Source organism: Eriocheir sinensis, chromosome 57, assembly GCF_024679095.1.
Source record: "Eriocheir sinensis breed Jianghai 21 chromosome 57, ASM2467909v1, whole genome shotgun sequence".
Lineage (NCBI taxonomy): Eukaryota > Metazoa > Arthropoda > Malacostraca > Decapoda > Varunidae > Eriocheir > Eriocheir sinensis.
In genome coordinates this window covers 2913189-2925688 of record NC_066565.1, presented here as the reverse complement: position 1 = coordinate 2925688, position 12500 = coordinate 2913189, and the positions used below count along the sequence as shown (strand labels likewise).

Here is a 12500-nt window from a genome sequence, read left to right as displayed (position 1 = left end):
ATTTCTTGGGGAGGGTTTGGTCAGGCTTTGGTAGAGGCCGTGGGTGTTTGGTAAGGCTTTGGTAGAGGCCGTGGGTGTTTGGTAAGGCTTTGGTATAGTCTGTGGGTGTTTAGTAAGGCTTTGGTATAGTCTGTGGGTGTTTGGTAAGGCTTTGGTAGAGGTTGTGGGTGTTTGGTAAGGCTTTGGTAGAGGTTGTGGGTGTTTGGTAAGGCTTTGGTAGAGGTTGAGGGTGTTTGGTAAGGCTTTGGTATAGTCTGTGGGTGTTTGGTAAGGCTTTGGTAGAGGTTGTGGGTGTTTGGTAAGGCTTTGGTAGAGGTGGTGGGTGTTTGGTAAGGCTTTGGTAGAGGTGGTGGGTGTTTGGTAAGGCTTTGGTAGAGGCCGTGGGTGTTTGGTAAGGCTTTGGTAGAGGTGGTGGGTGTTTGGTAAGGCTTTGGTAGAGGTGGTGGGTGTTTGGTAAGGCTTTGGTAGAGGTTGTGGGTGTTTGGTAAGGCTTTGGTAGAGGTTGTGGGTGTTTGGTAAGGCTTTGGTAGAGGTTGTGGGTGTTTGGTAAGGCTTTGGTATAGGTGGTGGGTGTTTGGTAAGGCTTTGGTAGAGGTTGTGGGTGTTTGGTAAGGCTTTGGTAGAGGCCGTGGGTGTTTGGTAAGGCTTTGGTAGAGGTTGTGGGTGTTTGGTAAGGCTTTGCTAGAGGTTGTGGGTGTTTGGTAAGGCTTTGGTAGAAGTGGTGGGTGTTTGGTAAGGCTTTGGTAGAGGTTGAGGGTGTTTGGTAAGGCTTTGGTAGAGGCCGTGGGTGTTTGGTAAGGCTTTGGTAGAGGCCGTGGGTGTTTGGTAAGGCTTTGGTAGAGGCCGTGGGTGTTTGGTAAGGCTTTGGTAGAGGTTGAGGGTGTTTGGTAAGGCTTTGGTAGAGGTTGAGGGTGTTTGGTAAGGCTTTGGTAGAGGTTGAGGGTGTTTGGTAAGGCTTTGGGGTGTTTGGTAAGGCTTTGGTGTTTGGTAAGGCTTTGGTAGAGGGCGTGGGTGTTTGGTAAGGCTTTGGTAGAGGCCGTGGGTGTTTGGTAAGGCTTTGGTAGAGGTTGTGGGTGTTTGGTAAGGCTGTGTTAGAGGCAGTGGGTGTTTGGTAAGGCTTTGGTAGAGGTTGTGGGTATTTGGTAAGGCTTTGGTAGAGGTTGTGGGTGTTTGGTAAGGCTTTGGTAGAGGTGGTGGGTGTTTGGTAAGGCTTTGGTAGAGGTGGTGGGTGTTTGGTAAGGCTTTGGTAGAGGTTGTGGGTGTTTGGTAAGGCTTTGGTAGAGGTTGAGAGTGTTTGGTAAGGCTTTGGTAGAGGTGGTGGGTGTTTGGTAAGGCTTTGGTAGAGGCCGTGGGTGTTTGGTAAGGCTTTGGTAGAGGTGGTGGGTGTTTGGTAAGACTTTGGTAGAGGTTGTGGGTTTTTGGTAAGGCTTTTTGGTAAGGCTTTGGTAGAAGTTGTTGGTGTTTGGTAAGGCTTTGGTAGAAGTTGTTGGTGTTTGGTAAGGCTTTGGTAGAGGTGGTGGGTGTTTGGTAAGGCTTTGGTAGAGGTTGTGAGGGGTAATTGGACGGATAATTAAAGAAATGAATAAATATCGAGAGAAAAGATTGTTATGGGGTTGACGAAAATAATGTTAGTAAAACGCAATGATGAAATTATTACATTAGTCGTTTGTTAAGGATAATTGAAGCATTGAAAATATAGCGAGGAGGAAGCGAGAAAGAAATTGACTAAAATGGAAATTGAAATACACGTAAATGATATATAAAAAAAAATGCGTTAGTGATTTATTAAGGAAAAGTAAGGAAATAGAAATAACGATAAAAAACCGAGAAAGAAAATGAATGAAAATGAAAATTGTTATGATAAGAAAAGAAAATGATTGAAAGTGAAGTGTTTGGGATTTAATTAATGGAAACGAAGAAAAACTGCTTAGAAGTTGAAGAAGAGAAGAAAAGAAGAAAGAAAATGAAGGAAAGGAGACAAAAAATAGTAAGAAAAATATAAACTTGAAAATAATGGAAAAAAAATGTATATAGTTTCGTATTGGTGGTATTATTATTATTATTATTATTATTATTATTATTATTATTATTATTATTATTATTATTATTTATTTATTTTTTATTATTATTATTATTATTATTATTATTATTATTATTATTATTATTATTATTATTATTATTATTATTACTGGGAAGAGTACAACACTCTCTCTCTCTCTCTCTCTCTCTCTCTCTCTCTCTCTCTCTCTCTCTATTACGTCCTCCTCCTCCTCCTCCTCCTCCTCCTCCTCCCCCAGACATTCCTTCCTCCATTCTTCTCTTCCTTTTTTTCCTCCTTTTTTGTTTTTTTCCGTTTTATTTTTCCTTCTTCTTCTTCTTCTTCTCATTGCATAGATAAGGGGGAAGATAAGGAAGAGGAAGAAGAGGAGGTGACGGAGGAGGAGGAGAAAGAAGACAGGGAAGGAAGAGGAGGAAGAGGGCAAAATAAAGAAGGGAAGGGAAGAGGAAGAAGAAGAAGAGAGGTAGGAGGAGGAGAAGGAGAGGGAAGGAAAAGGAGATGAGAGAGAGGAAAGAAAGGAAGAGGAGGAGGAGGAGGAGGAAAGAAGTAAAATATGGAGGAGGGAAAAAGAAGAAGAAGAAAAGGAAGAAGGAGAGAGAGAGAGAGAGAGAGAGAGAGAGAGAGAGAGAGAGAGAGAGAGAGAGAGAGAGAGAGAGAGAGAAAGGTGTTAGTTTGTGTGAAGCAACGTAACTTTACTTAACAATTACTTCAGTGTTTCCAGGAGGAGGAGGAGGAGGAGGAGGAGGAGGAGGAGGAGTGATAATCAGAGGTGTTAGAAAGAGGAAGAAGAGAAGAAGAAGACGAGGAGGGATGATTGTATGTAAATGAATGATAGGAAGAGGAGGAGGAGGAGGAGGAGGAGGAAGAGGGGGAGGAGGAGGAGGAGGAAGAGGAGGAGGAGGGGTTTTGGTTTTCCTATTTTCCTCTTCCTTTCCTTCCTTCCTTTCTTCCTTCCTTCTTTCCTTCCTTCCTTCCCTTCCTTCCTTCCTTCCTTCCTGCAGTTAAAGATGTATAAATTCAGATTCAACAAGGACACAGTCAAAAATTGGTTTACTAACAGAGTGGTGGAAGAGTGGAACAGGCCTGGCAGTCATGTGGTGAGTGAGTGCCAATACTAACAGAGTGGTGGATGAGTGGAACAGGCCTGGCAGTCATGTGGTGAGTGAGTGCCAATACTAACAGAGTGGTGGATGAGTGGAACAGGCCTGGCAGTCATGTGGTGAGTGAGTGCCAATACTAACAGAGTGGTGGATGAGTGGAACAGGCCTGGCAGTCATGTGGTGAGTGAGTGCCAATACTAACAGAGTGGTGGGTGAGTGGAACAGGCCTGGCAGTCATGTGGTGAGTGAGTGCCACTACTAACAGAGTGGTGGGTGAGTGGAACAGGCCTGGCAGTCATGTGGTGAGTGAGTGCCAATACTAACAGAGTGGTGGGTGAGTGGAACAGGCCTGGCAGTCATGTGGTGAGTGAGTGCCAATACTAACAGAGTGGTGGATGAGTGGAACAGGCCTGGCAGTCATGTGGTGAGTGAGTGCCAATACGATAGACACATTCAAGATAAGGTCAGATAAGGTCATTGATAGTTAGGTCAGGTGGGGTTAGGTTCACAGGAGATGCCTTGTACAGACCAACCGGCCTCTTGAAGACTCCTTACGTTCTTGTGTAATGAAACAAATGAAGGAAAGGAAGGGAAGCGTGGGAGTAGGAGGAGGAGGAGGAGGAGAACGGAAAGTGAAATGAGAAGGGCAGAGGTGGAGGAAGGTGAAGGAGACGTGTAGGAGGAGGAGGAGGAGGAGGAGGAGGAGGAGGGAAAGTGCTAATGGTATGATTGTTCAGGTGAAAATCATAATTAGTTTGTTCATGACCCAAAGAAATTACGTGTGTGTGTGTGTGTGTGTGTGTGTGTGTGTGTGTGTGTGTGTGTGTGTGTGTGTATTGGTCTTTTTGTATTTCTTCCTCCTCCTTTTCTTTCTTGTTCTTGTTCTTGTTCTTCTTCTTCTTCTTCTTCTTCTTCTTCTTCTTCTTCTTCAATCTTCTTCCTCATTCCTGTTTTTCTTTTTTTTTCTTTTATTTCTTTACATTTTCGGACTATTTATCTATTCTCCTCCTCCTCCTCCTCCTCCTCCTCCTCCTCCTCCTCCTCCTCCCGTTAGAACAAGTGACCTCCAAGATTAAAGGAAGGCGTGGAGATGGGTGGGAAGGAGGAGGAGGAGGAGGAGGAGGAGGAAGATGTAGTATTTGGGTGTGGGTAAGTTACAGCTGAGATGGTAAGGGTGGGAGGAGGAGGAGGAGGAGGAGGAGGAAGTGGTGGTAACGGGATAAGTCAGGGAAGGGAAGGGAAGGGAAGAGAAGGAAGGAAGGAAGGAAGGGAAGGAAGGAAGGAAGGAAGGAAGGAAGGAAGGAAGGGAAGAAAAGGAAGGAAGAAGAGAAGGGAAGGGAAGGAAGGAAGGGAAGAGAAGGAAGGAAGAAGGAAGGGAAGAGAAGGAAGGGAAGGGAAGGGAAGGGAAGGGAAGGGAAGAGAAGAGAAGGGAAGGGAAGGGAAGGGAAGGGAAGGGAAGAGAAAATAGGAAGAATATATAAAGAAAAGAAAGGAAATCAAGAGGAGGAGGAGGAGGAGGGGGAGGAAGAGGAGGAGGGGGTATGTTCCAGATGCTGTCGTTACCTCCTCCTCCTCCTCCTCCTCCTCCTCCACCTCTTCCTCCTCCTCCTCCTCCTCCTCCTCCTCCTCCTCCTCTTCATCTCTCTTCGCCTTACCACCCCATCCTCAGGGCACAATGCTCTCCTCCTCCTCCTCCTCCTCCTCACTTGACCAGCTTAGTACTGCATTCTCTCTCTCTCTCTCTCTCTCTCTCTCTCTCTAGCTCATTCCTTTGTTTTTTTCTCACTTTTACACACACACACACACACACACACACACACACACACACACACACACACACACACACACACACACACACACACACACACACACACATCTATATAATAAATCTGTTTACTTCTCTACTCCCAACTTCCTCCTCCTCCTCCTCCTCCTCTTCTTCTTTTTCCTCCTCTTCCTCTTCTTCTTTTTCCTCCTCTTCCTCCTCCTCCCAAGACCGGTTCTTCTTCTTAGTCTCCTCCGCAAAAACTCCTCCACTACTTCTTACTCTTCTTCCTCCTCCTCCTCCTCCTCCTCCTCCTCCTCCTCCTCCTCTTCATACCCAGCTTCCTCCTCTTCCATCTCCTTTTTTTTTTTTTCATCCCTTGTCACCTGTCCCCACACACACACACACACACACACACACACACACACACACACACACACACACACACACACACACACACACACACACACACACACACACACACACACACACACACACACACACACACTCAGATAAAAGTAAATTCTAACGATATATCAATGCCAAGAATGTTTAACGAGGGCAAGTACACACACACACACACACACACACACACACACACACACACACACACACACAGTGCTTAACGCAGCTCATGATTTTCAGCTTTTTGTTTTATGCAAATTCCATTGTGTGTGTGTGTGTGTGTGTGTGTGTGTGTGTGTGTGTGTGTGTGTGTGTGTGTGTGTGTGTGTGTGAAGGAATAGACCAGTAAAAAAAAACAATAACAAAGAAACAAACAAAAAACAAACAAACAAAATATATAGAAAATAATAAATAAATAAATAAATAAATAAATCAGAAAAAAATAAACAACAACAACAACAGCAACAAACACAAACACACAAACAAACAAACATTTAATAAAGACACTCCTCGACACCCATAAGCAGGTTAGGGAAGAGATTGGAGATAAGGAGGAGGAGGAGGAGGAGGAAGAGGAGGAGGAGGAGGAGGAGGAGGAGGAGGGGGGGAAGTGGAGAAAAGGTTATATATTGTAGGGAGGGGAAGGTAGGAAGAGAAGGAGGAGGAGGAGGAAGAGGAGGAGGAGGAGGAGGAGGAGGAGGAGGAGGAGGAGGGATTTAAACATAGTCGTAAGGTGAGGGGTGAAGGAGAGAGAGAGAGAGAGAGAGAGAGAGAGAGAGAGAGAGAGAGAGAGAGAGAGAGAGAGAGAGAGAAAGGGGGGGGGAGGGGGGTAATGGAGCCTACACATACTCAAGAGATAAGAGAAGATAAGGAGGAGGAGGAGGAGGAGGAGTCTCAAGGCTGTAAAGGAGGAGGAGGAGGAGGAGGGAAGAAAGAAGAGGAAGGTTGGAGAAGGAAAGAAAAGGAAAATGGGAATGGATGAAAAAAAATTATGTGAAGGGAAATGAAGGGAAGAGGAAATAAGGAAGGGGAAGAAGGGAAGAGAAGGAAAGGGAAGGGAAGGTAAAGAAAGGTAAGGGAAGGGAAACGAAGGGAAGGAAAGGGAGTGGATGGGAATATAATGGAAGGGAAGGGAGTAGATGGGAAAGGAATGGAAGGGAAGGAATGGGAATGGGAATGGAAGGGAAGGGAGTGGATGGGAAAGGAAGGGAAGGGAAGGAATGGGAATGGAATGGAAGGGAAGGGAGTGGATGGGAAAGGAAGGGAAGGGAAGGAATGGGAATGGAAGGGAAGGGAAGGGAGTGGAAGGGAAGGGAAAAGGTTGAAAGGTTAGAGTATTCCATGATTTGTAGGTCACGTGGGCAGGTGAGAGAGAGAGAGAGAGAGAGAGAGAGAGAGAGAGAGAGAGAGAGAGAGAGAGAGAGAGAGAGAGAGAGAGAGAGAGAGATAGCGACTGTATGAATGATATAATTAAAGAATTTGAAACTGAAGAAGCTGACGACACACACACACACACACACACACACACACACACACACACACACACACACACACACACACACACACACACACACATAAACCCTGCCAAATAAGGTGTTAATACGTGTTTTATGTGTTGCAGAGGCGAGGAAACAGCGATTTTGAAGACTTGTTAACGATGAAGGCTTAGGTTAGTGTGGGCATTTAGCAGGACAAGAGAAGAGTTAGAGAAGAGTTAGAGAAGAGTTAGATAAAGGTTAAGAGAGATCATAACAGTTAGTGGCTCGGGAAACAGTGGAATTGGAACATGTTTGGAATTGGAACACGTTTGGAATTGGGACATGTTTGGAATTGGAACATGTTTGGAATTGGAACACGTTTGGAATTGGAACACGTTTGGAATTGGAACATGTTTGGAATTGGAACATGTTTGGAATTGGAACATGTTTGGAATTGGAACACGTTTGGAATTGGAACATGTTTGGAATTAGAACATGTTTTGGAATTGGAACACGTTTGGAATTGGAACACGTTTGGAATTGGAACATGTTTGGAATTGGAACACGTTTGGAATTGGAACACGTTTGGAATTGGAACATGTTTGGAATTGGAACATGTTTGGAATTGGAACACGTTTGGAATTGGAACACGTTTGGAATTGGAACACGTTTGGAATTGGAACACGTTTGGAATTAGAACACGTTTGGAATTGGAACACGTTTGGAATTGGAACACGTTTGGAATTGGAACACGCTTGGAATTGGAACACGTTTGGAATTGGAACACGTTTGGAATTGGAACACGTTTGATACGAGGAGACGAAAAGGAGGAGAAAGAAAAATAGTTGAAGAAGGAAAAAAAATGATGAAAAGAGGAATAAGGAGGAGGAGGAGGAGGAAGAAAATGAAGAATGGGAAATATTAAGGGAAGGTGCCGCCAAAAAATGGGTAATCTATTCACCATTCCAGGCAAGTTATTAAAGTTATCCCAAAAATAGCCGAACATGTCACACGTTCTCTGTGAAATTCTGGCAGCTGTACGATAATTCTTTACCTTTGAAATAAACTGATTTGTATTACTAATTTTGAGGGTCCCCGCTGCAGCAACCTCCGTTTTCTATTGAATATTCATCTATGCTTCATTTTGCCTTCTACTGTCATCAAGGGAAAGGAAAGGAAGGGAAGGGAAGGGAAGGGAAAGGAAAGGAAAGGAAAGGAAAGGAAGGGAAGGGAAAGGAAAAATTGGGAAAGGAAGGAAGGAAAGGGGAAAGGAAGGAAGGGAAAAGGAAAGGGAAAGGAAGGAAGGAAGGAAAGGAAGGAAGGGAAAGGAAAGAAAAGGAAGGGAAGGAAAGAAAGGGGAAAGAAGGGAAGAGAAAGGAAAGAAAGGGAAGGGAAAGGAAGGGAAGGGAAGGGAAAGGAAAGAAAGGGGAAGGAAGGGAAGGGAAGGGAAAGGAAGGGAAGGAAAGGGAAAGGAAGGGAAGGGAAGGGAAAGGAAAGGAAGGGAAGGCGAAGGAAAGGAAGGGAAAGGAAGGGAGTGGATGGTTGAGACAAGGAGACGAAAGAGAAAAAGGAGAAGAAAGGAAGAAAATATTTAAAGAAGGAAAACTACGAAAGCGGAATAAGAAAAAGAAGGAAGAAGAAAATGGAGAAGGGAAAATATCAAGATAGGAAAAGAAGGAACTGGAAGGGAATGAAGGAAGAAAAGGAAGGGAAGGGAAAGGATAGAAAAGGGAAGGAAGGGAAGGGAAAGGAAAGAAAGGAAGGGAAGGGAAAGAAAGGAAGGGAAAGAAAGGAAGGGAAGGGAAGGGAAAGGAAAGGAAGGGAAAGGAAAGAAAGGGGAAGGAAGGGAAGGGAAAGGAAAGAAAAGGAAAGGAAGGAAAGGAAAGGGAAGGGAAAGGAAGGGAAGGGGAAGGAAAGAAAGGGAAAGAGTTAATACCAATATGATTTTTTTTTGTGTGTACAGAGAAAAAGATGAAGAAGAGAAAAGAAGAAATACCAGAGAAAATAAACAAATGACTATCTTTTATGTGTGTGTAAAGGGGAGATAAGAAGAATGATAAAGAAGGGAGGAAGGAAAATAATGATGATTGATGAAGATAGACGAGTTGAAGAAGGGAAAGAAATAACGAAGAAAAGCTGATAAAGAAAGAGAAATAAATAAATAAAATAAAATAACTCTTTTTTTGTGTGTGTAAAGGGGAGAGATAAAAAGTCCGATAAAGAAGGAATAAGGAAAATGTGAAGATAGACGAGTTGAAGAAGGGAAAGAGATAACGAAGAAAAGCTGATAAAGAGAGAGAAAGAAATAAAGAAAATAAAAATAACTATCTTTTTTTGTGTGTGAAGAAAAGGAGAGATAAGAAGTTCGATAAAGAAGGAATAGAGGAAGATAATGATGATGATGATAGTGAAGGAAGGTTGATAAAGATAGACGGATTGAAGAAGAGGAAAATTTAACGAGGAAAAAGTTGATAAAGAAGAGAGAAAGAAAGGAAAGAGAGAGAGAAAGAAAATAAGAAAGAAAGAAAAAAACATTAAAAATTGTGATAAAGAAAATAAAGAAAGAAAGAAGAATAAAAAAGAAGAAAAGATAATAACTTGAAAAGACTAAAAAATGTGATAAAGAAAATAAAGAAAGAAAAAGAAAAAAGAAGAAAAGATAATAACTTGAAAAGACTAAAAAAATGTGATAAAGAAAATAAAGAAAAAGAAAAGAGAAGAAAAAGAAAAAAGAAAATGAATTGAAAAAGATTAAAAAAAGAAAGAAAAAGAAAATACAGATAAAAAACGATTAAAAAATGTGGTAAAGAAAATAAAGAAAAGAAAGAAAAAAGTTAATAAGTTGAAAAAAGATTAAAGAAAAGTTTCATAAAGAAAATAAGAAGAGAAAATGAGATAGAAAGAAAAGATAAAGATAAAGAAAAGTGTGGTAAAGAAAAAAAGAAAAAGGGGAAGAAAAAGAAAGAAAAGAAAAAGAGATGAACAGACCGAGACGAAAGAGACGGGCGTTGTCTTGTGTGTCTTAGCGCTCTCTCTCTCTCTCAATATGATCGCCATTAAGAAATATTTTGGGTCTCGTCGGAGAAGAAATTCGGCCGAGTATGTGAGTATTATTATTATTATTATTATTATTATTATTATTATTATTATTATTATTATTATTATTATTATTATTATTATTATTATTATTATTATTATTATTATTATTATTATTACTATTATTATTACTACTACTACTACTACTACTACTACTACTTCTGCTACTATAATAATCCATGTAGTAGTAGTAGTAGTAGTAGTAGTAGTAGTAGTAGTAGTAATAGATGGTTTATATTCATGTAGATATAGATATGCATTTATGTGTGTGTGTGTGTGTGTGTGTGTGTGTGTGTGTGTGTGTGTGTACTTATATGTTCATGTAAGTGTGTAAAGTTGCACACGGAATTATGCATCGTGTCCAGGTGTGTGTGTGTGTGTGTGTGTGTGTGTGTGTGTGATAAAGATTATCCGTACACACACCCTTAGCCATGTATGTATCTATGTACGTATTCTAACCCTCATGTGCACCTCCCTTCAGGACTCCGCCGGGCTGGTGTGCACGTGTCCCCATGAGTCCCCGCGGCCCCCCAGCCCCGCCACTGTGTCCCCCAGCCTCCCCCAGGGGCGCGAGGACGGGGGGCGTGACCTTCCTCGGCCGCGTCACCGTCACACTTACCGCCGCAGCGTAAGCCTCGGCCAGATCCTGCAGGTGAGGGTGGTGGGGGTAGGGAAGGGGGCTGGGTGACGGGGACGAGGGGGGCTGGGCGTAGGGATGGGGGCTGTTTGAAGGGGAGGGGGAAGGGCCTGGACTAAGGGAAGGGGGCTTTGAGAAGGGAAGGGGAAGGGGGCTGGGTGAAGGGAAGGGGGCTGGGCGTAGGGTTGGGGGCTGTTTGAAGGGGAGGGGGGGGCATGGTGAAGGAGAGGGGGAGGGCCTGGACTAAGGGAACGGGGCTTTGAGAAGGGAAGGGTGAGGAGGCTGGGTGAAGGGGAGGAAGAGAGCGCTGGGCTTAGGGGAAGGGGCTGGGTTAAGTGAGGGAAGGGGACTGGGTTAAGGTAAGGGGGCTGGATGAAGGGAAGGGGGCTGAGTGAAGGGTAGGCGGTGGCTGAGTGGTCGTGGTGCGGGCTTGGCGTTAGGAGACCCCAAGTTCGCATCCCGCCCGTCGCTGCAAGACAACATTCAGTCACCGCCGATTGGCCCAAGACTACCCACGTGCTGTCCTGAAGGCTACCCATCAACCCGGACTCTAGATTACCTGTCTCAAGTGAATCAAAGAGGAGTTCCGGGGGGCAGCGTGAGCCGAGCAAGATGGCACCACTATAAACAGCTGCCCGCGCGATAAAGGGCTGGGGCCGACCACTAGACCCCACCAAAAGACATTACCAGTTACTATGTTTGTGTACGCAGTAAATTCACGCAGATTTTGTCATAATGAGACTTATTAGCGAACGAATTGAATTACTGTTATTATTATTATTATTATTATTATTATTATTATTATTATTATTATTATTATTATTATTATTATTATTATTATTATTATTATTATTATTATTATTATTATTATTATTATTATTATTATTATTATTATTATTAGTTGTAGTAGTAGTAGTAGTAGTAGTAGTAGTAGTAGTAGTAGTAGTAGTAGTAGTAGTAGTAGTTATTGACAATGAAGATACGTATATAAAAAGAGTAAAATATATCCTTAAGACCCAGTTATAGATAAAAAAATAAACACGATAAATATTAAATAAAAAATACAAACCAAGCATAGAAAACGCACCATTTCAACGCAGACTCCACCATTCCTCCGCAGCGCTCCGACTCCTCAAGCAGCGACGTGTCCGGCCTCTACCACCCCGGGGGCAGCTTCCAGAGGGACGCAGGGGGGAGCCCACGCCCGAACCGACACGCCCACGCCCACGCCCACGCCCAGCCACCATCTGAATCCGCGGAGGGGCAGGAGCTGAGTGACTTCGAGAAGGAGAATCTGCTCTTCGTCCGTGAACTTGATAACAGCTATCATCGCCCCCTGTGCCATAGCCTGTCCAACACCTCCCTGGGGTCCACCTTCTCCGAGGACTCGCTCACCGGTGGGTACGGGGGGGGGGAGGGGGAGGGGGAAGGGAGGGGAGGGAGGTAAGAGAGAAAAGGGAAGAAAAGGAAAAGAACGGAAGGGAAATAATGAGAGAAAAGGGAGAAATGTAGATGTTGAAGTATGTTTTTTTTTTAGTCTCTCTCTTTTTGCCTCCTCTCTCTCTCTCTCTCTCTCTCTCTCTCTTTCATCTTTTTTCCTCCCATATCTCTTTCTCTTTGCCTCTCTCTCTCTCTCTTTCATCTTTTTTCCTCCCATATCTCTCTCTCTCTCTCTCTCTCTCTCTCTCTCTCTCATGCAATCTTTTTCACACTCCTTCTTCCTCCTCCTCCTCCTCCTCCTCTAACACACACACACACACACACACACACACACACACACACACACACACACACACACACACACACACGTTATGGATGACTCACAGCTGATCAAAGGGTTAACACAGATCATAATAAAAGGCTTTTATTATTCAATTTGACCTTTATGATCCCTACTACTACTACTACTACTACTACCACTACTACTACTACCACTACTCCTACTACTACTACTACTATT

The 12500-nt window shown here is 43.4% G+C and overlaps 1 protein-coding gene across 1 annotated transcript in view; it reads left to right on the top strand.

The window, feature by feature from the left end:
- Positions 1-12500, top strand: part of LOC126984336 (mucin-19-like) — an 84160-nt gene that overhangs the window by 436 nt on the left and 71224 nt on the right. Inside the window, exons 2-4 of the mRNA XM_050837948.1 lie at positions 1675-1987; positions 10385-10555; positions 11661-11937. Of these exons, the coding sequence (XP_050693905.1) occupies positions 1907-1987; positions 10385-10555; positions 11661-11937 (529 nt within the window). The 5' untranslated portion in view covers positions 1675-1906. The remainder of the gene's footprint in view (positions 1-1674; positions 1988-10384; positions 10556-11660; positions 11938-12500) is intronic.